At 40.3% G+C, this 25,691-nt stretch overlaps 1 protein-coding gene across 1 annotated transcript in view; it reads left to right on the top strand.

Annotated features, from left to right (window-relative positions):
• Window positions 1-25,691, top strand: part of Map7d2 (MAP7 domain containing 2) — a 104,599-nt gene that overhangs the window by 74,120 nt on the left and 4,788 nt on the right. The window contains exons 9-14 of the mRNA XM_026405452.2: window positions 12,309-12,679; window positions 13,189-13,321; window positions 22,411-22,621; window positions 23,366-23,470; window positions 24,489-24,545; window positions 25,182-25,260. Of these exons, the coding sequence (XP_026261237.1) occupies window positions 12,309-12,679; window positions 13,189-13,321; window positions 22,411-22,621; window positions 23,366-23,470; window positions 24,489-24,545; window positions 25,182-25,260 (956 nt within the window). The remainder of the gene's footprint in view (window positions 1-12,308; window positions 12,680-13,188; window positions 13,322-22,410; window positions 22,622-23,365; window positions 23,471-24,488; window positions 24,546-25,181; window positions 25,261-25,691) is intronic.

Genomic DNA, 25,691 nt, shown 5'->3' on the forward strand with positions numbered 1-25,691 from the left:
TCCTCATTCTCATCTATCCATTTAGGAGCAGAGGTATCAGCAACTGTAGGACCACAGGGCAGAACTCACCTCTTTTAGTACCACTTAAAGAAGCCCAGAATATGGCTTGCTGCAGGCAGGTCCCAGAAAGAGAACTAGAGTGATCAGAACTTGCTTGGTCTCACCAGTCAAAGAACTCATCTCTCTCTCCCAGAAGAAGGTGAGGGTAATGAAGAGCAGACAGCGAGCTAATCCCTCTAGGCAGGTTCCTCCTTGCTTCTTAAGGAGACAAAGTAGGAATTCTTATGAGAGAAGAAAATGTTTCTGTCTTCATCATCTACAACAAGATAGCAATTTTACCAGGTATCCTAGTGCTGCACACCTGTAATTCCACCAACTCAAGAGGCTGAGGCAGGAGGATCACAAATTCCAGGTCAGCCTGGGCAACTTAGCAAGACCCTGTCTTAAAATTTTTAAACAAGAGCTGGAGATGTAGCTCTGTGGTAGAGCACCCCTGGGCTCAATCTCCAGTACTACCAAAAAAAAAAAAAAAAAAAAGCAGTCTCCTATGCTTTCCTACAGCCTCTCTCACTAAGTTCCAAATCTTCCCCCTGCCTTTACAGCGCTATTAGATGAAAGACACACATAGCATTTGCATGGTGTTCAAGGGAGTAGGTAGTAAGTTTTGAATTTGGAAAGGAATTGATTATCAAATCTCTCTCAGACTCCCTCATGCTGGTTATGACAAAGTGGGTAGTGGGTTTATAGCCATGGATGCTGCTCACCTTGATAGGATACTGTTAGCTTGAGAGAGCAGTGGGGGATTTAAGGGTGGAGAGACAACACACAGGTCTGCATGCTTAATTTTGTTCTTACACTCTGACAGCATAAAAGGAAAGTGTGGCCAAGTACAATATCTCATGCCATATGTTTGTACATGTTCTTTGAACCTAAACATAAGTTTTTCTAGATCCTTGGAAAGCTATGCTTAAGTGGAGTGCTATCAACATGAGAGAACAGGATGGGATGGTTTATCTGTTTACAGTTAACTTCCTGATTTTGGTTTCTTCTTATCTATGAGGATCATTTGGAGTTTTATTTGATTATATATTGAAACCATCAATATTTAATAGTTATTGATTTCTTATTCTATGCCAGTTCTAAAAAGAACATCTTGGGGTCTTGGTGACCCAAACTTAGGCTAAACCACTATTGTCACACAAGGATTAGAACAAAGTTGTAAGGAGGTGAGTCAGGTAGATGTGAGCTCAAACTACAGCTCCATTGCTTAGTTAACCATGGAAGCCACTTAACCTTTCTAAGCTGGGTTTCCTCATCTGTAAAATGGCCATAACAGTAGTACCTGTGTCATATTGTTTTTCAACAACTAAAACACATATATATAAAGGCACTCATACATTATCTCTCAAGCCAAGGCTTTCAGCAGCCTATTGGTGTGCTTTGAGGTCACTGTGGGGATTGGACACTACCCCTCCAACCGGAGAAGCTTCACTCATATTTATAAATTTTATGTGCGTCTTTGTCTGTGTCCTCTCAGGGCTTCTCAGCTGAGGGGGAATCTATTCCCTGAAAGGACATTTGGCAATATCAAGAAACATTTTTGGTTGTTATAGCCCAGAGGCTGCTATTGGCCTTCAGTGGACAGAGACCAGAAATGCTGCTCAAAATCCTATAGTGCACAGGATAGCCCCCTACAATACAAAACAATCCAGCCCCAAATGTCAGAAATGCCAAATTGAAAAAACCTGTTACATGTTCAAGTGCAAATCATGGGACAGTGGGGGGTTGTTCTGCATAATTTTTCTTTAATAAAGGAGTCTAGGAAAAATCAGAAAACAGGAGGTCTATAGTGCATCTAGAAAGAATCACCTGATTGCTAAGATATCTGAACAACTGTATCCCTTAGGAATTGTGGGATAACCCTAATGTAGGGCATTAATCATCTTAACAAAGGACAAATAGGACAGTAATCTGCAGAGAGTCAAAGCATCGTCTGTATAAACAAGGTATATTTGAGTTCTAGGTGGCCCCAGGAGTAATGGAGTGATGACACAGGGAAGTCAGTTTGGCTAGTATGAAGAAATTCTTCCTAAGGTTGAAACTGTCCATCCAGCTGGAAAGCAGACTGCCTTGCAAGGTGTGGATGTCCTGCCATGGAATTTTGATGCACACTGATTATTTACATCAGTAGAATGGTTGATACTGAAACAACTGGATTTTAGAAATTTAGATCATGTTAAAGAAGTATTCATTTTATCAGGTGATCAGCTATTACCCACTACCATGTGGCCCTCCTCTTGGCAGTGACTAAGAGAAGGTAGAGGTACTCTCCTGGCATCAAGAACTGACTTTTTAGCATGAGAATCTCATTGGAAAACTAGCCTACGTCTTGCCCAGTCCACATGCCACTTGTGGCAGCCTGAGACCAAGCTTAAAACTGATCTGATAAGATTCTCCCCTTACTGCCAGGATCTGATTAGGTAATTCTTTAAGGCTCTGGTAAGAAATTGGCCTTACATATTAGGTTGAGTTGCCATTTTTATTGCTCTTTTTTCTGTTGATGGATGTTGGCAAGTCACAGGGTTCAACCTGCTGTAGTATTAAAACAGACAGTTTGTGGTTACATACAGATTGATTTATATCCTTCTTGGAGAAACTCTATACAAATACTCACAAATCTCTGGGGTAAACTGGACATATCAATTTCAATTGTTGCCTACATCCTCATCACCCAGTACTCATCAGGAGCCAGTTCTAAGCTGGAGAAGCTATATAACAGACCTGCATTTTAACAAAATGGTGTTTCCCTAAGTGTCTTATTTTCACCTTTTACATATTCCCAGTAGGGAGGAAAAAGATCCTATTAAACCTAAGAACCCCCAAAAGCAACCGTAATCCCATCTTTTAGCTGAATTCTTTCTCAGCATTTAAAAAGGAACTGGGAACATTGAAAACATTGTGTTTAGTGAAAGAAGTCAGACACAAAAGAACAGATTGTATGATTCCACCTATATGAGGTAATTGGAATAGGCAGAGGTCTTTACGTACTCAGTGTATCTGACCTTATCAAATATACTATTTGTGAAAATTTTCTCCTATTCTATGAATTGTCTTTCTTTTTTTCATTTTTTAAAAATTTATTTATTCTGATTTGTTATATATGTTAGCAGAATGCAATTCAATTCATAGTACACATATAGATCACAATTTTTCATGTCACTAGTTGTACACAAAGTAGAGTCACACCATTTGTGCCTTCATGCCCGTACTTGGGGTAATTATGTCCATCTCATTCCATCGTCTTTCTTACCCCCCTTCCCCCTCCCTTTCCTCCTTCCCCTTTACCCTATCTAAAGTTCCTCCATTTCTCCCATGTACCTTCCCCATCCCCATTATAGATCAGCATCCTCATATCAGAGAAAACATTCAGCATTTTTTTTGGGGGGGATTGTCTTACTTTACTTAGCATAATATTCTCCAACTCCATCCATTTACCTGCAAATGCCATGATTTTATTCTCTTTTAATGCTGAGTAATAATATACCACAGTTATTTTATCCATTCATTTACTAAAGGGCATCTAGGTTGGTTCCACAATTTAGCTATTGTGAATTGTGCTGCTCTGAACATTGATGTGGCTGCATCACTGTAGTAGGCTGTTTTTAAGTCCTTTGGGTATAAACCCAGGAGTGGGATAGCTGGGTCAAATGGTGGTTCCAAGTTTTCCAAGGAATCTCCATACTTCTTTCCAGATTGGTTGCACCAATTTGCAGTCCCACCAGCAATGTATGGGTGTGCCTTTTCCCCCACATCCTTGCCAACACTTACTGTTTGTATTTTTAACAGCTGCCATTCTGACTGGAGTGAGATGAAATCTTAGTTTTGATTTGCATTTCTCTAATTGCTAGAGATGGTGAACATTTTTTCATATATTTGTTGATTGATTATATATCATCTTCTGAGAAGTGTCTATTTAATTCCTTGACCTATTTATTGATTGGGTTATGAGTTCTTTATATAGCCTAGTGATTAGTGCTCTATCTGATGTGCATGTGGTAAAAATTTGCTCCCATTCTGTAGGCTCTTTGTTCTCCTCACTGATTGTTTCTTTTGCTGAGAAGAAGCTTTTCAATTTGAATCATCCCATTTATTGATTCTTGATTTTAATTCTTGAGCTATAGGAGTCTTATTAAGGAAGTCAAGGCCTAATCTGACATGATGAAGATTTGAGCCTACTTTTTTTCCTATTAGGCTCGGGGTCTCTGGTTTAATTCCTAGGTCCTTGATCCACTTTGAGTTGAGTTTTGTGAATGGTGAGAGATAGGGGCTTAATTTCATTTTGTTGCAGATGGATTTCTACTTTTCCCAGCACCATTTGTTGAAGAGGCTATACTTTGTCCAATATATGTTTTTTGGTGCCTTTGTCTAATATGAGATAACTGTATTTGTGTGGGTTTGTCTCTGTGTCTTCTATTCTGCACCATTGGTCTAAAGTCTGTTTTGGTGCCAATACCACACTGTTTTTTTTTTTTTTTTTTAACTATTATTGTTGTTTTGTTTTTTTTTTTTTGGTACTATTGTTCTGTAGTATAGTTTAAGGTCTGGTATAGTGATACCACCTGATTCACTTTTCTTCCTAAGGATTGCTTTAGCTATTCTGGGTCTCTTATTTTTCCAGATGGATTTCATGACTGCTTTTTCTATTTCTATGAGGAATGTTATTGAGATTTTGATTGGAATTGCATTAAATCTGTATAGTGCTTTTGGTAGTATGGTCATTTTGACATTATTAATTCTGCCTATCCAAGAACAAGGGAGATCTTTCCACTTTCTAAGGTCCTCTTTAATGTCTTTCTTTAGCATTCTGTAGTTTTCATTGTAGAGGTCTTTCACCTCTTTCATTAAGTTGATTCCCAAGTATTTTATTTTTTTAAAGGCTATTGTAGGGCTGGGGATGTGGCTCAAGCGGTAGCGCGCTCACCTGGCATGCATGCGGCCCAGGTTCGATCCTCAGCACCACATACAAACAACGATGTTGTGTCTGCCGAGAAATGGAAAATAAATATTAAAAAATTCTCTTAAAAAAATAAATAAATAAATAAAGGCTATTGTAAATGGGGTAGTTTTCCTAGTTTCTCTTTCAGAGGATTTGTCACTGATGTACAGAAATGCCTTTGATTTACAGGTGTTGATTTTATATCCTGCTACTTTGCTGAATTCATTTATTAGTTCTAGAAGTTTCCTGGTAGAATTTTTGGGATCTTCTAAGTATAGAAGCATATTGTGGTGATAACTTGAGTTCTTTTCCTATTCAATCCCTTTAATTTCTTTCGTCTAATTGCTCCAGCTAGAGTTCAAGAACTATGTTAAATGGAAGTGGTGAAAGAGGACATTTCTGTCTTGTTCGGTTTTTAAAGGGAATTGCCAGTGTCTTGCCTGGGCACAAGATCAGGAGGCACCACACAGCTTTGTAGGTTCAAACAGCAATCCTTTATTCCCGAACTCACACCGCCTCCACACAGGTTCAGGGCAAATCTAAATCTGCCCGCACAATCCACCTCCTCCATGAGGCTTTTTTTCCAAATCCCATTTGAATCTCAATGGGAACTCAATGGGAACAAGCAGCAGGAACACCCTAATCCCAGCAGCAATAATCTTCAACCTCCAACTTCCCTAAAACCCATATTCTTAAACCGGGAACGCCTTAAACCGGGAACACCCTAAACCCAAGGACCGGGATACTTCCTCAAACCTGCAGAATACTTCCTCAAACCTGGATCCACCCTCGATCACCTTGAGCAGGGTCATCTTTCTCAAACACACATGCAAGGTCACAGCAAATTTCCAAGGCAAGTCCATTTAACATGGGATTCCTACTTGGCAATGGCCCTCAGCAGGGAATGCTTTCAATTTTTCTCCATTTAGAATGATGTTGGCCTGGGGCTTAGCATAGATAGCTTTTACAATGTTGAGATATGTTTCTGTTATCCCTAGTTTTTCTAGTGTTTTGAACATGAAGGGGTGCTGTATTTTGTCAAATGCTATTTCTGCATCTATTGAGATGATTCTTATCTTCAAGTCTGTTGATGTGATGAATTACATTTATTGATTTCCATATGTTGAACCAACCTTGGATCCCTGGGATGAACCTCACTTGATCATGGTGCAATGTCTTTTTTTAATATGTTTTTGTATTCAATTTGCCAGAATTTTATTGAGAATTTTTGCATCTATGTTCGTTAGAGATATTGGTCTGAAGTTTTCTTTTTGGATGTGTCTTTGCCTGGTTTTGGAATCAGGGTGATATTGGCCTCATAGAATGAGTTTGGAGGGATTCCCTCATTTTCTATTTCATGAAATAATTTGAGGAGTATTGGGATTATTTCTTCTTTGAAGGTCTTATAGAATTCAGCTGTGTATCCATCTGGTCCTGGGCTTCTCTTGGTTGGTAGGCTTCTAATGACATCTTCTGTTTCATTGCTTGAAATTGATATGTTTAACTTGTGTATATCATTCTGATTCAGTTTGGGCAAATTATATGACTCTAGAAATTTGTCAATGCCTTTGATAATCTCTATTTTATTGGAGTACAAATTTTCAAAATAATTTCTAATTATCTTTTGTATTTATGTAATGTCTGTTGTGATATTTCCTTTTTCATCAAGTATGTTAGTAATCTGAGTTTCCTCTCTCCTCTTCATTAGCATGGCTAAGGGTTTATCAATTTTATTTATTTTTTTCAAAGAACCAGCTTTTTGTTTTGTCAGTTTTTTTCAGTTTTTTGTTTGTTTGTTTCAACTTCACTGATTTCAGCTCTGATTTTAATTATTTCCTATCTTCTACTGCTTTTGCTGCTGATTTGTTCTTCTTTTTCTGGGGCCTTGAGATGTAATGTTAGATCATTTATTTGTTGACTTTTTCTTCTTTTAAGGGATGAACTCCATGCAATGAACTTTCCTCTTTCTACTGGCTTCACAATGTCCCAGAGATTAGGATATGTTGTATCAATGTTCTCATTTACCTCTAAGAATTTTTTAATCTCCTCTTTGATGTCTTTTTCAACCTATTGCTCATTCAGTAGCATATTATTTAGTCTCCAGGTGTTGCAACAGCTTCTATTTTTTTATTTTATCATTGATTTCTAATTTCATTCCATTATAATATGATAGAATACAGGGTAGTCTCTCTACTTTTTTGTATTTTCTAAGAGTATTTGCTTTGTGGAATAATGTATGGTCTGTTTTAGAGAAGGATCCATGTGCTGCTGAGAAGAAAGTGTATTCATTCATTGATAGATTAAATATTCTATACATAGATTAAATATTCTATATATGTCTGTTAAGTCTATAAGTTATTGATTTTATTGTTTAGTTCTATAGTTTCTTTGTTTGGCTTTTGTTTGGAAGATCTATCCAGTGGTGAAAGAGGTGTGTTAAAGTCACCCATAATTATTGTGTTGTGGTCTGTTTGAACTTGAGAATTTGTTTGATGAACGTAGATGCTCCATTATTGGGGGCATAATTGTTATGTCTTGTTGATATATGGTTTTCTTAAGCAGTATGAAATGTCCTTCTTTATCTCTTTTGATTAACATTGGCTTGAAGTCTACTTTATTTGATATGAGGATGGAAACCACTGCTTGTTTCTGCAGTCCATGTGAGTGGTATGTTTTTTCCCCAACCTTTCTCCTTCGGTCTGTGGATTTTTTTTTTCCTATGAGATGAAGTCTCTTGAAGGCAGCATATTGTTGGGTCTTTTTTTTTTTTTAATCCAATCTGTCAGTCTATGTCTTTTAATTGGTGAGTTTAGGCCTTTAATATTCAGGGTTATTATTGAGACATGATTTGTATTCTGGGTCATATTTGTTTATTTTTGGTATTTAGTTTAACTTTGTTTCTCCTTTGATTGTTCTTTGCTTTAGTGTAATACCTCCCTCTACTGATTTTCATTGTTGTTTTTTGTTTCCTTCTCATGGAATATTTTGCTAAGGATGTTCTGTAGTGCAGGCTTCCTAGTTGTAAATTCTTTTGACTATTGTTTATCATGGAAGGTTTTTATCTCATCATCAAATATTAAGCTTAATTTTGCTGGATATAAGATTCTTGGTTGGCATCCATTTTCTTTCAGAGCTTGGTATATGTTGTTCCAGGATCTTCTAGCTTTCAGGGTCTGGGTTAAAAAATCTGCGTATATCCTAATTGGTTTCCTCCTAAATGTAATCTGATTCCTTTCTCTTATGGCTTTGAAAATTCTCTCCTATATGCTAGGCATTTTCATTATAATGTGCCTTGGTGTGGATATGTTGTGATTTTGTACCTTTGGTGTCCTGTAAGCCTCTTGTATTTGATTTTTCCAATGCAGTCTTCATGTTTAGAAAAATTTATGATGTTATTTAATTTAATAGATTGTTCATTCCTTTAGTTTGGAACTCTATGCCTTCTTCTATCCCAGTAATTCTTAAATTTGGTCTTTTTATGTTATCCCATAATTCTTGAATATTCTGCTTTTGATTTCTTACCGTCTTCACTGGGTGATCAATACTCTTTTCAAGATTATATATTTTGTCTTCATTGTCTAAGGTCCTGTCCTTAAAGTGATCTAATCTGTTGGTGATACTTTATTTTGAGATTTTAATTTGATTTTTTTTATTTCAAGGATTTCTGGTTTTTTTTTCAGAACCTCTATCTCCTTATTGAAGTAATCTTTTGCTTCCTGTATTTGCTTATGTAGCTCTTTATGAAAATGATCTTTTGCTGCCTGTATTTGCTCTCTTATAATTCACAGAACATTTTAATTATGTACATCCTGAACTCCTTCTCTGTCATTTCTTCTGTTATGTTGGCCATGGATTCAAATGATGTAATATCTTGGTTTGTTGGGGGCACTTTCTTTTTTTTTTTTTTTTAAAGAGAGTGAGAGAGGAGAGAGAGAGACTGAGAGAGAGAGAGAATTTTTAACATTTATTTTTCAGTTTTTTTTTTTTTTTTGGTGGACACAACCTCTTTGTTGGTATGTGGTGCTGAGGATCGAACCCGGGCCGCACGCATGCCAGGCGAGCACGCTACCGCTTGAGCCACATCCCCAGCCCTGGGGGCTCTTTCTTCCCTTGTTTTTTATGTTGTTTGTGTCTTCCTATCTAGAAGGCTATCTGTAGGCTTATAGTGTCCCTGCAGATTTCTAATAACTCTCCTTTAAGGGGGAGAACAGATCCCAATACAAACAATATATAATCTTAAACCATATATCTGCTATTGAGTCATATATAGTTTTGAATCATATTGAACGGTAAGTTCAATTATTAACTACAATATGAGCAGTAGGTTTGCAAAAGGGTCTACAGTTTCTGATGGTGGACAAAGAACTGGGGGTGAAGAAGTTGATTAGTAGAAGGAGAAGAGAGAGAAAGTGATTTGGGGTAGACAAGTAAGTGGGAAGACAATAGAGTACATAAAACAAAAATATATATTAAGAAAAGTAAAAATAGGAGATAAATGAATATACAACACCACTGTAATATACTATTCAGACATCCTAGTCCTCGGTAGCCTAATTTATGAAAAGTACTTGGTTTCATTTATGTTGGATATGATGGTGGTAGAAGAGAGAGAAAAAAATCTCGAAGGAAGATAACAAGAATTGTTTTTGTTGGTCAGTATCTTTCCAGCTTCCCTTCTCATCCAATAGGTGGGGTTGTCTGTTGTTTGCTGGTATCTCTACCCTCAGGATGGTGAAGGTTATTAGGGTTGGAGGATTGGTCTAGGGATCTCCTTTGGGGCCCTGCTTGTGTGATGTGGGTGCCTGGTCTTATCTTCTTATATTGCCTGTAGACCTCACAATTCTTGGTCTCTAATGTAGTCTCTAAACTGTATCTCACTCACCCCCTCCCTTTCTATTTCCCAATCAGGAACCTTTCTCTCCATAGGTCTTGTGGGCTGTGTCCTGGGAGCATCCCACCTGTTGTGGAAAGCTGTTTTATATTGGGCAGCTCAGGACCTGGTTTTGTGACCCAGTTTTGTGGGCTATAGACTGGACACATAGCCGCAGGCACTGTGCTGTGTTAGCAGCTGCCGGGGAGAGTGGGGAGTTGGGGACTCTTCGGTACCTGGATAATGCTTCTAAGCCCTAGCCAGTGTTCTAAGCTGGGAGCTGCCCCAACTAAAGATGGTGACGAAGGTGTCCCAAGATGGACGCAGCTGCTCTCAGCAATGGAGTGTCTGGGGGTCAGGTGAGGCCGGTCTGTGGCATGGTGTACAGCTCTATGGCATGCATTATTGTAGCTGGCAGCTGTCTCTAGACCCAGTGCAGTGTCCCAGGTGCAGGCTACTGTGTGTAGGGGACTGTGGCAGTAGTTGCAGTGCCCCATGATGGAAGCAACCAGAGGAGCCCCACGTTGGTAGATGGGGGTACACATGGGAGTGGCGGCCTGAGTTCCTGTGTTGGACAACAGCCAGGATTCCTGCATAGGTTGGCGGCCAGGAGTCCTGTACAGGTGCTAATGCCAGTGGTCCTGCTCAGGCACCCAGAGGACCTGTGTGGACGAGTGGCCAGGTGCCGCAGTCTGACTGGGCACAAAATGATGAGCCACCACACACCTTGTAGATTCAAACAGCAGCTCTTTATTCCCGAACTCACACCGGCTCTCTACAAACACGTTCTGGGGAAATTCACGTTCTGCTGCAAAATTCAAGTACTCCACCAGGCTTTGAATCCCAAATACTTTCTGAATTCCACAAGAACTCAACAGGAACTCAGGCAGCAGGATACAGCCGTATTCCCAGCAGGAATAACCTTAAACCTGGAACCGCCCTAAACCCAGATTGTTCTAAACCAGGAACGCCCTAAACCCAAGGAGCGGGATACTCCCTAAAACCTGATCCGCCCTAATCCAGTAGGATCCTCCTTAAACCCGGATCCACCCTGGTCCTTGAGCAGGGTCACCTTTCTCAAATATACATGCAATGTCACTTCAAATGTCCATTTCCACGAGTCCTTCCCCTAAGCAACATGGGGTACGCTGGCAAGGAAATTTTGATGCGTCATTCCTACTTGGCAATGGCTCTCAGCAGCCAGGGCTGGAATAGGCAATTTCATAGAGACAGAAAGTAAAATGGTGGTTGCCAGGGACTGGGGGAGGAGAATGTGGAATCATTTAATGGAAGTGTTTGGGGTGATGGTTGTACAACATGTGAATATACTTAACTATATACTTAAAAACAGTTGAGATGGTTAATTTTATGTTATATATATTTTGTCGTGATTTTAAAAATGGAGCCATCTTGGGGTTGAGGTTGTGGCTCATCGGTAGAGCGCTCACCTCGCAAGTGCGAGACCCTGGGTTCGATCCTTAGCACCACATACAAAAATAAACAAGTGAAATAAAGGTGTTGTGTCCAACTACAACTAAAAATAAATAAATAAATAAATAAATAAATATTAAAAATGGAGCCATCTTGTTCGTTGTTATATGCCAAAGCCAGATCCAACTGTGGTGTTCATCTGAAAAAAGGAATGAGAAAATGCCTATCAATCCATCTATTTAAGTCAATTTTCTGTTGTAATAATAAAAGAGGTTTGTTTAGGCTCACAGTTTTGGAGTCAGGGAAGTTCAAGATCATGGTACCAGCATCTGTTAGTCTTCTGATAAGGCCCTCATGCTTTATCATCTCATGGCAGAAAAGTACAAAGGAAATGGGCACATGTGGAAGACCATGTGTATCAGTGAGACAGAGGGAGGCTAACCCACTTTTTAACAGCCCACCCATTCTCATGGTAAATAATCCAGTTCTGAGAGATATAACACACTGCAAAGAAACTTAATCCATTAAGAGAACTAACTCAGTTTCTTAAGAAAGACATTAATCCATTTTTGAAGGCAGTGCCTCCATGACCTAACTACCTCCCACTAAGCCCCACCTTTTAAATTACCACGACCTCTCAATACAGTTATATCAGGACCAGTCTTTTTGCAAATGAACCTTTGGGAGATAAATGGTATCCAAACCATATCACCATCCCTACATTGTCATCAGACATAAGTGAGATTAAGATATCAGCTGGGTTCCTTAAAATATTTCCTTTCTCACCAATAAAAAGGGGAAATATTTTCATTTCACCAGGGCCATGGTATAAATACCATATATTTCTGTAAGGGGAAAATACTATTGATACTTTTGAGTGTGTGCTAAAGCCCTACATTTGTTCCTCTAGAAAAATGGAATTATTAAACTTTGTGGAATTGACTATATTAGGAACTGAGTTCTGTGGTCAGGCCCAGTAAATCATCTTATGGCTTGCTTTTGGTTTTCCAGGACAACTTCAAAAGTATATCCTCAGTCTCCAAAGACAGTGAAGCCATCATACCCAGGGTCTCCTGTGAAGTACCGCTTTCCCCCCATTCCCAACCAAGAAACACCCAAGAAGAAAGCAGAGAAAGAGAAGAGCAACAAGGAAAAGGAAGGTGCCTCAAGTCAGGCTGCTGGCCATCTTGGAGAGGAAATTCCAGAGAAGTATGTGGCAGACAAACATGCCACCGAAAAGCATATGGCAGACAAACAGGCCACTGAGAAGCACGTGGTAGATAAGCATGCCACCGAGAAGCACATGGTGGAGAAGCATGTGGAGGACAAGCATGCCACTGAGAAATATGCTGCCACAGGAGGGAAGGTTGAGAGCAATACAGGTAGACCTTCTTTGTTGACACTGCCCCTGGGCCTAGGTAGTTGTCCCTCTGACCTGATCTATATGTCATTCTCTTGTGTTTGCGGGAGAGGGTTTTTTTCCCACTGGGACAACTTCATCTCATACCGTTTTCTCAGACTTGCCCATTGCTCCTAAGTCTTGCCCCTCAGGAGACTGAGGGTCCTGAGGGTCCCCTGGAGGAGGAGACCTAGAGGCTAACCCTGTTGTTGGTTCTGGAAGCCCACAGGAGTCCTAAGGAATACAGGCTGTACCTAGCCATAATCAGCATGCTCCACGAGAGTTCTTAAAGCCTGTGTTGCAATGAGTTCATGACTTGCTTATGGTCCTGTCTCTCCTGCTTAGTGGATAATTGTAACACTCTCCTGGTAGCATTTCCCATCACCACACAGTATTAGATTTTTCATGTCCAAGTGGCATCTGCTGTGTGAATGGAATCATTATGTTCATTTCCCTTGATCTATTCCTCTTGCCATCTCTTCTTTGATATAGCCTTGGGGAAGCCTACAGCAGGCACCACTGATGCAGGAGAGGCTGCAAAGATCCTAGCTGAGAAGAGAAGACAGGCTCGGCTGCAGAAGGAACAGGAGGAGCAAGAACGATTGGAGAAGGAAGAACAAGAAAGGTATGCAGGTGCTCAGAGTTTTGGTGTGATCTCATGCAAAGGCTGGGCTGAAAAGAGCAGCTTGCCTATTCTTTTTACATTTTTTTTTTACTGCTAAAACCTGAGCATAAGTAAAGGAACCTAGAGTGCCTGGACTGCAATGAAAGTGTTTAGGAGATGGAATCTTCTATTAGATGTAATTAACAGACCTTTTCAGAGGACTTGGAAACTCATAGCTCCTGGTTTTAAATGTTACAGGTAGCTTCCCTTTCTCTTCTTGGACCTGGAAACCAGGCAGGCCTTATGGAGCTACCAGGGGAGTTTTGAGGTTTGTTTATAGAATGAGATTCTCCCTGGGAAGACAGAAGGTCTTGGATGTAGAGATCTTGATTCTGCTTTCCAAATTGTTTTCTCTATTTTATCCTACTTATACCCCAAAGTGAGAGATTTGGACAGGCTCCCCAAATGAGGGTAAGAGGGAGTTAATTTCATAACCATGAGCAATGAGGTATAGGGAAGTCCTATGCTAGAGCAAGACAAAAGATGTCATTACAGTTGTCCCTAAACCTTGGAGGGTATCAGAATCATTCAGGTAACAGTGAAAATGTACTGGCCTAAGCCCTGTTCTGTTTTAGAGATACACCAATGTTTGAGAACCACTATAGTGATTGTACCAGGGTAGGGCACTTTGTCACAGTCTACAGTCCTGCCTTTGCTGATCATTGTGTTGAGGGAGGGAAATACATGGTAAAGGACAAGGTCAGTTTTGTCACTAAATTGATAGAGGAAACTCTTAGAATAATCAGAGTGAAATCCAGTACTGTTGAGAGAGCGAACATGACAGAAAGCAAGCAGTATTCTAGCACTTAAGGCCAGCACTAAATTTAAAAGAATAAATAATAGTATATTTTTTATCCCTAGTAACTTTGCCAAGTCTTTGTGATCTCTTAATTACAGGTCTGCTGATCTATTTTTTTATTTTTATGTTGTGTAACTGGGACATGAACCCAGACCTTGTGTTTGCTAGGCAAGAGTTCTACCACTGAACTATATCCCTAGCCATTGACCTTTTATTAAAAGGTTAGGGGGTAGGTCTGGCTGATCCCCTCTTCAAATTCTGGACTTATTTATTTTCTCACTCAAGCTTTTTGGTCAATATTGACAGATTTTTGTTATTATTGAGTGATCTGTTCAGGCTGGTTTGGGTGGGCCACAGGTTATGTGAAGGGAAATCACAGGATATGATGAATTGTAGGACCTCCAATGATAGGACTTGGTAATTGCAGACCCTGGAGATATCGTGTCAAAGAGCAGGTGAGTGACATGATTGTTACTTGTGCTTAGGAAGGAGTTCTTCACCTTTCAGCTACCACCCTTGTTCTCATATTTCCTTCATAGCCCAAAAGAATTGATTATACTTCCTATCTTTATTTCATTAAATCACACTTATTCTTCAAATCTTATGACCACCGTCCCTCCTAGTTGCCAGACTCCTAAACAATTCTTGGTTTGCTTTGACCATGTTGAGCTTACTCTTGCTTTTCTGGGATGTCCTTCTGAGTCTTATCTGACCTCTTATCCATTAAAAATTTCTTGGGTTCCCAACCCTCAGTCTTTAACTGGCTTCTCACCTGACAAGCCCTTCCTGAATAGTGTTGCTCACTCCTGTTCTGCCATTGTCTCTGCCACACTAACAATTTCCTCTGGCTTCAAAAGATTTAGGGCTCACATTTCATACAGTAATTTCATGTTGAGCTGTTGGTGTGCTAAACAGCTCTGCTCTGGTCTCCCTTCCTACCTTTATTTTCCCTTTGCCTCATTCTATTATCCATTTCTGAAGGTAATTGCAGCTTTCTTCATAAACCTTTCATACTTTGTGGAACAAGAGGGGCAACTAGATAACATGTACATACTGAAGACCTGAACCAGTGCTTGTGGCCTGGGATCTTTCTAGGATTGCACTGTCTACTACCATAGCCTCTGGGCATATGTGACTACTGAAATGTCACTTAAGGAAAATCCGGTTCCTTACCCACATTACTACATTTCAGTGCTCAGTAGCTACATGCGGCTAGTGGCTATCATAATAGACAGCACAGTTCTACAGAGTGTTTTCTTCATCACAGAAAGTTTTATTGAATAGCACTTATCTAGAACCCAGAGATTGTATTTCCAACTACTTTATGTTTTCATTTGATTGTGTCCCATGTACATCCCCAAATTCAGCATTCTTTTTTTTTTTTGAGAGAGAGAGAGGAGAGAGAGAGAGAATTTTATTTTTAATATTTATTTTTTAGTTCTCGGCAGACACAACATCTTTGTTGGTATGTGGTGCTGAGGATCGAACCTGGGCTGCACGCATGCCAGGCGAGCACGCTACCGCTTGAGCCACATCCCCAGCCCAAAATTCAGCATTCTTAAAATAGAAATTAGTGTCTTTCAGGCTGGGGTTGTGGCTCAGCAGTAGAGCGCTCACCTAGCACGTGCAGGGCCCTGGGTTGAATCCTCAGCACCACATATAAATAAGTAAATAAAATAAAGATATGTGTCCAACTACAACTAAAAAAAATATTTAAAAAAATAAATGAGTATCTTTCACCCAAACTTCCTTTTTCTTTCATGAGCCCTGCACCCCCATCTATCATTGTACTTAAGTCTGAAGTTTCAGAGCCACTCTCAGTTCTTCCCTTTTCATGCTCCTCCACATCCCATCATTTGTAAGATCAATCTTTATTGGCTATTGCATTAGTACCTCTGTTATATCTCTTCCCTTCTTGCTCGCTTTGTCTTACCTAGATAGTGTCTGGGCATACTATCTGAGCACCTTGCTCCAGGTCTCTCGGGGGCTCGTCTACTGTCCATATACACTGTCCACAGTGACCTTTCTCATTTAAAGAAGTGTGATTGTTCTGATCTCTGATCCTGTCCTTCAACAAGCCCTGCCCACAGAATCCACCCAAACCCATCGACAGTCCTTAAAGGACTGCCATTAACTGGCCACTCCCTGCTTCTCTGTATTCTTTCTCTCCAGGCTTTAGCCTGCAACCCCCTTTGACATTCCCCCACCACACAGCTCCACACCTCCAAACCTTGTTGTTGCCCCACATGGGCTTGTGCTGCTTCTTGCCAGACATGTTTCCTTCTCAAGCTGTGGTTCAAGCTCACTCCTCTATAGCCTGTCTGGCTCTTCCCTGGGAAAAGAACTACCCCTCCCCCATTCTTCACCTTTCCTGAGCCCAGTAGTCAGCCGACCAACAGCTTCATGTATTTTTAGGCCACTTTCTTCCCAGTTAGCACCATAAAAAGCTGAGGTGCAGGGGCTGGGGATGTGGCTCAAGCGGTAGCGCGCTCGCCTGGCATGTGCGGGGTGCTGGGTTCGATCTTCAGCACCATATAAAAATAAAGATGTTGTGTCCATCGAAAACTAACAAATAAATATTTAAAAAAAAAAAGCTGAGGTGCAGTCTTTGGATGGCTGGTGCCTGATACTTAGTAAATGTATGAGAAAGGAAGAGAAGGAGGAAAAGACTAAGAAACCATTGCAGTAGTAGGTCAAGTAGACAACTCAGAAGAGGTGGGCTGATTCAAAGTTGATGCTAAGGTTTGATTCAAAGGACTTGGGAGAATGGTATACCCAATAATAGATAACAGAAGGGCAGGAGGAATTAGTTTTAAAGAATTAAAAATTATTCATTTTATTTTAGGTAGTTTACTAAGTTTAAGGTGTCTGCAGAATCCCTAGGTAATTGGAAATGGAATTGAAACCTGGAGCCTAAATAAAAATGAGACTGATACACTTGACCCCAAATCAGTTTTCCTCTCTCTTGCCAGAATGTGAAGCTTTACGTGCCGCAGTCTTGGCTGGGCACAAGATCACGAGCCACTCACACTTTATAGATTCAAATAGCAATTCTTTATTCCCGAACTCACACCGGCCTCTACACAAACACGTTCTGGGGAAATCCAGGTTCTGCCCGCCAATTCACGTCCCAAAATACTTTCTGAATTCCACAAGAACTCAATGGGAACTCAGGCAGCGGGAACGCCATATACCCAGCAGCAATAACCTTAAACCGGGATACTTCCTAAAACCTGCAGGATACACCTTAAACCTGGATCCACCCTGGTCCTTGAGCAGGGTCACCTTTCTCAAAGACACATGCAATGTCACAGCAAATTTTCATTTAACATGGGGTACGCTGGCAAGGAAATTTCGATGTGTCATTCCTACTTGGCAATGGCCCTCAGCATTTACGTAGTACTACATGCAAGGTGAGAAAGGAAAGTACCAGACAGCCTGGGGCTGGAACACAGCGGACACCTCTTGGAATAGGATCATCCTCACATCTGTTTTGTGTTGTTTAGAGTCAATAGTAAAATCACAGAAATGTGGTTGCCATTTGAGAGAATATAGTGAAAAATAAAGATACTTTAGTCAAACTGTGGAAAGCCAAATTATTGTCACCAGCTGGTGAGGGATACACTTTCCAAGTCAGGGATGTGGGAAACTCCCCTTAATAGAAGGGCCAACCAGGAGTCCAGATAATTAGGCCCAAAAGAACAAAAGTTGGTCCAGTCCCAACCAGCAGTGACATCAGAGCTCTCTTAGAAACACGTAAAACAGGCCCAAGGTATACAGTGGGATTCCTAGAGTTAGAGCAGACAACCTTAGACCTTGGTTCCACTCTAGAGAAGACACTGGTAAAAACTAGCAAGTAAGAGTTCTTACTGGGATTACAAAATGGATCACAGGAAGTCACATTAAGAAGCCGAAATAGAGGTCAGGTATGTAGCTCAGTGGTAGAGCACTTGCCTAGCATGTACAAGACCTTGGATTCTATCCTCAAAAAAATAAAAGAAAAGAAGAAGCTAAAAAAGAACATCAAAGAATATTTGAGAAAAGCAGTCCCTGTGAGCAAGGTCATATGATTGATGTCCAGGTGAGAGCCCCAGACCTGGAACTGCAGGCAGAGGGGTCCCCAGGGCTCATCAGAGCTACTTCTCACTGTCTGAGCCTCCAGGTAACAGGTGGTTTTTGGTGCAAGGTAGGGTAGGTGGGGGTCCTCCGATGTTGGGCATTGTTGGGCAACTGAAGCAGGAGGAAGCCAGGACAACACAACCTCATATGGCACAAGGTTATAGAGAGGACCTTGTAGGAGGGAGGTCTGATGTTATCATCACCTTTAAGACATGTCAAAGCTGAGGGAAGACTTGGTCTTGGGTTAGGAGATAAGCAGAGAATTTTGGAGGGAAATTATTGAGAAGAAGGGTGGAAAAATGAAGTGCCCTGAAAGAGGTGAGAGTGTGGAGCCTCTGAGTGTGAGCTGGCCGTTCCGCAATCATGAGTGGAAGGCTGGCAGGAGAGGACCAAGAGTGCCTTGGGATGCCTGAGACCTGAATATTTTTGCCAGCCATGGAAAGGTACATCTCAAAGAGGAAAACTGGCATTGGAAGGAAGAGAGACTAGCTGGAGAAACAGCCTGGAATTCATAGCACAAATGGTAGCATTTACAATCCTTTTGCATTTAGGAAAAGAAAGGGTGAAATTTCTCAGCTGTAATGCCATAAAGGAGCACAGTTTAAGAAGCTCAGATTAGCTGGGTGTGGTAGTGCATGCCTGTAATAATATCAGCAACTTAGGAGACCGAGGCAGGAGGATTGCAAGTTCAAAGCCAGCCTCAACAACTTAGGCCCTAAGCAATTTAGCAAGACCCTGTCTCAAAATAAAAAGGGCTGGGGATGTGACTCAGTAGTTTAGCACCCCTGGGTTTAATCCCCAGTACAAGAAAAAAAAAAAAAAAGGCAGCAGCAGCAGCTCAGATCAGGTCTTCTCTATAAAGTGGTTAGTGCTGCCATCAACTAAGGAGATTGACAAAAGCTAAGAAAAGGTAGTAATTTGGACTGGCCATGTGGGACCAAGGGATAAGGATTAAAAAAATGGCACAGCCAAGGCTAAGGGGCACATGACCAGTCACCTTTATTTATTCCATTCTCTAACTGGTGCTGATCTCATGCCCAGCAGGGGCATGAGTGGTCCTGGGGGCCATCCAGGCCCAGCATTGGACAACAGAGTAACCTTCATGCCATCACAGAAAAGCTCAGCAGGGGATCAGAGTCCTGGAGGACAGTGAGAAAAAAAGGAAAGCAGATGCAAATCAACTGTCCAGGCTTTACCAGGCAGGTCAGCAGAGAAAGACATGGAAGGTTAACCTTTTTCTAATGAAAACTTTTAAGCACATAGGGATGAAAATGATGAGCCCACATACTCATCCACAAGATTAAACAATTCAAGGTTGACCATATGTCAGTGATGTGAGCAGGATGAGACAGAAGGGGGTGAGGTACTAGAGGTTTCGTGACAGGAGCCGTTATATGAAGACCCTCACCAATGGACAGGGACAAGGAATACATCAATTAAATAACAAATGATGACAGTGATGTGCAGTTTTCTGGTATTTTCTAAGTCAGTAAGGTGGAGGGATGGGACTTGGAGGGATGACAACAACAAAGATGGAAAGAATGATAGAACTGCCCTCAGGCCTTGTGTACTATGGAGGGAATTTGATAATGATGGCAAAGGTGGTGGGCTACAGGTGACCTACAGGAGAGGGCTGGTGGGAGGAAAGAATGCAATAGTGCTCTCTCTGGTTCCTTAAGCAGGGAGAGAATGTTCATACTTGGAGAGGATTGCAAAGGACCCTATTTTACACAGTGGAAACCAGTTTTTTGGAGTTTGTGTGTGCATGCACCCATGCATACTAGTTTTTACCTACTTTGGAGAAAGCAAAGTGTGGTTAATGGAGGAAATTTTGTCTAAAAGGATGGGATTTCCATGAACGCATGATGAAAAGGACAAACAGGGTGTTATGGGCCTCTGGGGAGGAACTCATAAAATTCCTAGGCAATTATGGAAAATAAGGAACCACAAGAATGTTACTACATGTATGTGCGTCTGGGCACCTTGAAGTCCTAATGATATAAACAGAAGCAGCAGTGGATTTTCAGATTCTGAAGATGCAGATTACAGGTTCTTTGTGAAGTAGCTTGTACATTGATTCATATACTATGTATCCTTTGTATTTTAACTTTTCTAAGACAATCACAACTGAATTTTTAAAAAGGAATAAGAAATGAAGCAGTGTTCTGATTGATCTTTGGATAAATCTTGATATCAACACAGCCATTTTTGTTAATCCTATGTGGGGTATACTTTATCTTTCATGAAGGAATCTAAGAAAACAGAAGTTTTCTTTGTGATTAGGCCCTGCGATACTCTTCTGGAGAATATTTATTCATAATTTTAGGTGCTCCACAAATACTCCTAGGCACTGTAGCCTCTATTAGTGTAGAGTACATTATCTCATACTGTTATACTCCTGGGATAATGCCTTTAGGTTTTTCCCAGTGGCTCAGGAGGCTGAGGCAGAAGCGTCACAAGTTCAAAGCCAGCCTCAGCAACTCAGTGAGACCCTATCTCTAAATAAAATACAAAAAAGGGCTGGGGGGCTGGGGTTGTGGCTCAGTGGTAGAGTGCTCACTTAGCATATGTGAGGCCCTGGGTTCGATCCTCAGCACCACATATAAATAAATAAAATAAAGCTATTGTGTCCACCTTAAACTAAATATATTTTTTTAAAAAGGACTGGGGATGTGGCTCAGTGGTTAAGCACCCCTGGTACCAAAAAAAATTTTTTTAAATAGAAACATAACACTTCATGCTTCTATATAAAGGTAACTTCTGAAAACATAGATTTATAGATGAAAAGAACATTGGAGGGGGACTGGGGCTGTAGCTCAGTGGTAAAGCACTTGCCTTGCATATGTGAGACACTGGGTTTGATCCTCATCACCACATAAAAATAAATAAAGATACTATGTGTTTATCTACAACTAAATAAATATTTTTAAAAAATAATAAAAGAACATTGGAGGGCTAGGGTTGTAGCTCAGTGGTAGAGCACTTGCCTAGCATGGGTGAGGTACTGGGTTCAATTCTTAACACCACATAAAAACAGAAAAATGTTAAATTTTTTTTTAAAAAAATAACATTGGAGGTGAAGGTAGTATTCATTTTAATTTGTAAAACAAACCAACATTTTTTAATGTTCCAGGGCCAGGCATCCCCATGCATTATTGAATCCTCACAGTAACTCCATCAAGCAGTGGTATAGCTATTTCCATTTTTAAAATGGGCATCAGAAATGTTGAGTGACTTTGCAAGTGTCTTGCACCAAGTGGCACAATCAGAATTCAGCTTGAGTCTTGACCAGGTGTTTACATTAACAGTGATTAGCCAGTGCCTAACAGTGATGCACTTGTGAGCCAGAACATTTGAAATGTAAAAACCAGCACTTAGACTTTATAGAATATTTCCTCACTGCTTAGAGCTCTTTGTCATTATATCATGAACCATTCATTTGTGGATGACAATGTCTAAATGCCACTTAATTTTCATATAGCACAAATTAAAGGCTAAAATAGATTTTTTTAAAGATTGCCAAGTCAAATGGAAAAACAGATGCTTTTATTTCTGCATTAAATGTTGAAGTTCTGTTGAGCATTTTCTTTCATTGGCTGCTTCAGAAGTCTCATACCAGTTAAACCCCCAAATGAACTTTTGAGCTCATGGTCACTGCTCTTAAATTGCTGACTGGCATATTTGTAGCCATTACATCACTTCCCATTTTCTATCTTTATTTGGTTTTTAAATATTTATTCTGCTTAATTAAAAAAATTGTCATTGAATAAAATGATCAGGCTTGGTCTCCTTTGTCTTCATTTATAGAACAATGAGGGAACCTTTGTGTCTTCACAAGTCAATAAGTGTTACTCTTTGTAGTAAAGAGTTAAAGTCAATGTTTTGAATAACCAATAAAAAAATTAAAATTAAAAAAAAGAGTTAAAGTCAAGCCTGGTTAATATTTTTTGGTAAGCATATGAACTGAAATAGATTTCTGGGAAAGATGAGGCATTTTATTAAGTGTATACGAATTCAAATGCATGTATTCATTATGTGTTGAGCATTCCCCACTACTGTCAGGACACAGTTCCCTGGCAGTTTGCCTTTTGAGCATGTTTTCCTCTTCTAATGATGATCATGTCCTCAAAAGGCTAGAGAGAGAAGAATTGAAAAGAAAAGCAGAGGAGGAAAGGCTGCGCCTAGAAGAAGCAGCCCGTAAGCAAGAGGAGGAAAAGAAATGGCAGGAAGAGGAAGAAAGAAGAAAGGCAGGAGAGGAGGCTAAGCAGAAGGCAGAGGAGGAGCTGTTGCTGAAAGGAAAGCAAGAAAAAGAAAAACAAGAAAAAGCCATGATTGAAAAGCAGGTACAGTCATCCTCAGATTTTCCTTTTTTTTTTTTTAAGGGCCTTACTTAATATTAGGTAAATTTTATTAAATTTGAATTACTCGTAATAGTTACTTGAAGTTTTTTCTTAAATCATCTGGGCTAGTTATTAAATACAATTGAAGTTGGTAATATTTGCTGTCTGTGAGTTTGGATTTTCACAAAGGCAGACCCAAGGATAAAATTTGGGGGCCAGTAGTTTATTTGGGAGGGGATCCCATGAAGCTGCTAGGGAAGAAAGTGGAAAGCCAATATACAAGCACATCCATGAGTGGGTTACTGTGGGCCCCTGGAACTTAGTGATTTTGGGACCCTCTGAGAGACTGGGATCATGCATTAGAATTGTCTAGGGGATGAGGAAACTGGACAATTTATTTACTAATACTGCCCCTTTTTGTGGAAGGTTTCTCCTTAGGAATAACTCCTGGAAATTTCTGGCTATATACACATTTCATGGCCAGAGCTTACCCACGGATAGAAAGACCTGGGCCATGTATGAAAACTAGCTTGCAGGTGATTTTCATGGTGGGATAAGGGTATATGAATGAGTCCCAACAGTATCTCCTCTATCATAGAGCAGGTTGTGTGAATTTACATTGAATATTGGTGCCTCATCCACTTTGGGGCAGATAATGGGGTAAAGGACTTACGCAAAGCCCAGGAATTTCTACAATGCTTTCTTAGTTTAATAAAGCCTGTGCTTTGGCTTACCTGTTGCTCTCAGAAAGAAGCAGCAGAAGCAAAGGCCCAGGAGGCAGCTAAACAGATGCGTCTAGAAAGAGAACAAATCATGCTGCAGATTGAGCAGGAGAGACTGGAGAGGAAGAAGGTAAGGCTTGGGGATCAGGAGGACTTAGGATGAGACAGGAACAGGAAGTTAATCCAGCTCTGTTCTGCAATGACTGGGTGCAGTGTTCTTAAAATTGTCAATTAGGTCAAGTTTCCTTGGTGGTGCTGTTCAAATCTTCTATAACTTTATTAGTTTTCTAAAAAATCATCTAAAAATCTAAAAATCTCCATCTGTGATTATGAATTTATTTACTTCTCCTTTCAGTTCTGTTAGTTTTGTTTTATGTTTTAAAGCCCTATTTGTTAGTTGAATATTCACATTAGATTGTTAAATTTTCCTGTTGAATTGATCCCTTTACCATGAAATGCCCTTCTTAATTCTAGTATTATTTCTTCTTAAAGTCTGTTTTGGCAGCCCTATTATGATTGGTACCTGCATGGTAAATCTTTGCCATTTTTTTTTTACTTTGAACCTATGTGTGTCCTTACAAGAATCTCTCTTATGAATAGCACATAGTCAGGACTTACTATTTTAATACAGGGTATTAAAGACATTTTTTGCCTTTTAATTGGAGTGATTAGTCCATTTACACTTAATGTATTTATAGATAAAATTGGGTTTAAGGTGGCTGATTATAAAGTTCCAATCTCATGATATCCTAGGTCCAACCTGGGCTTTGTAATGCTATACCTACATCTAGGAGCTGGGAATCTATGGACATCTCTCCTGAACTAACCTTAGCTTCATTTTCTGGAGGGTGATTCTCTAAAATGGCAGATGGTGATTTTTTTTTAATTTATAGGGAACCAAAGGAGAGAAAGGAGAAAGATAGGATATAGATTATTGATCCTGGATATGTACTAGTCTGCTTCATTTGACCTTGTTTGTAGAGCCAGAGAAACCCATCTACAAAAACAATGGAAAACCTTTCCATGCTTTTTATCCTCTGCTGACATTTGTCTTTTACCAGTCTTCTCAGAAATGTGAAATTGCATTTAGACCCAACTACTATTTTATATTTTTGGTATTATGGTCCTCTCGCCTGTTTTGTTTACAGAGAATAGATGAAATCATGAAGAGAACAAGGAAGAGTGATGTGTCTCCAGAAGTGAAGGTAGGAATTCAGAAGACTATTATGTAACCAGCAGGAAAGAACTGCAGAAAACATTCAGTGAAGTTGTAGGTCTCAGAGAAAATTAGCCAGGAAAAAAAAAGTGGACTCTCCATGCTCTGTTTCTGGCCAGGTTAAAGAGGAAATAGGATCTTGAAAGGAAGGAGGAATTTCAGAGATGGAGCAGCTAAAAGATTTTCTCAGCCGGTGCGGTGACACACACCTGTAATCCCAGCGGCTCAGGAGGCTGAGGCAGGAGGATCATGAGTTCAGAGCGAGCTTCAGCAAAAAGCAAGGCACTGAGCAATTCAGTGAGACCCTGTCTCTAAATAAAATACAAAAAAGGACTGGGGATGTGGCTCAGTGTTTGAGTGGCCCAGAGTTCAATCCCTGGTACCAAAAAAAAAAAAAAATTTTTTTTCTCAAAGTGGTGGGGTTGGGGTGTAAGGAGAGTCACAGTAGTGCACGAATACAAAAAGAATGGTGATAAGGGAAACAGCTGAAAATTCAAAGAAATATCATGGAACAGGCAGATGGCCCAGCAGGGCTCCAGATTTCTCCTGGTGGTTTTAAAAAGCATTTATTTTCCTGTGTAATGTCAGCCTTCCCTCTTTTCATCTACTCTCTTTTTGTTTTCAGAAAGAAGACTCAAAAGTGGAGATTCAGCCTGTTCTATGTGTGGAAAATAAGACAAAACCAGTTGTCCCCAACAAAATAGGTGAGTGTGAGGTCTGGTGCTTGTGTTTTTTCCTTTAATAGTGGGAGTCCATAAAGCTTCCTGTGAAGGAGGGGCACATGTGGGTCCCAGAGCTGTGGCTGACAGCAGATTTTCTTCCTGGAGCATCTCTAAAGCCCAGGGACTATTGACTGTATTTGGAAAACCGCTGGCTTCCTTGTTTAATCTTGGCACAGAAAGCACACAGTCTTACTGGCCCAGGATGCTTTCCAGGGAGCCTAACTACTGGTCATATGTTATTAAGATCTGGTCTTGCTCTTCTACCAAGGCCCTGCAATAATGCTGTGTGTCATCTCTTCCCCCATGTGAAGGTGATTACATGGGGCTGTTGGTGGTTCTTTCCACGGAAGATGTTGCATCAGTAGTGAAGCAGAGGATTAAATTAATTACCTTTTTATGTATTTCCTGTAATT

This window comes from Urocitellus parryii, chromosome X (genome assembly GCF_045843805.1).
Source record: "Urocitellus parryii isolate mUroPar1 chromosome X, mUroPar1.hap1, whole genome shotgun sequence".
NCBI lineage: Eukaryota > Metazoa > Chordata > Mammalia > Rodentia > Sciuridae > Urocitellus > Urocitellus parryii.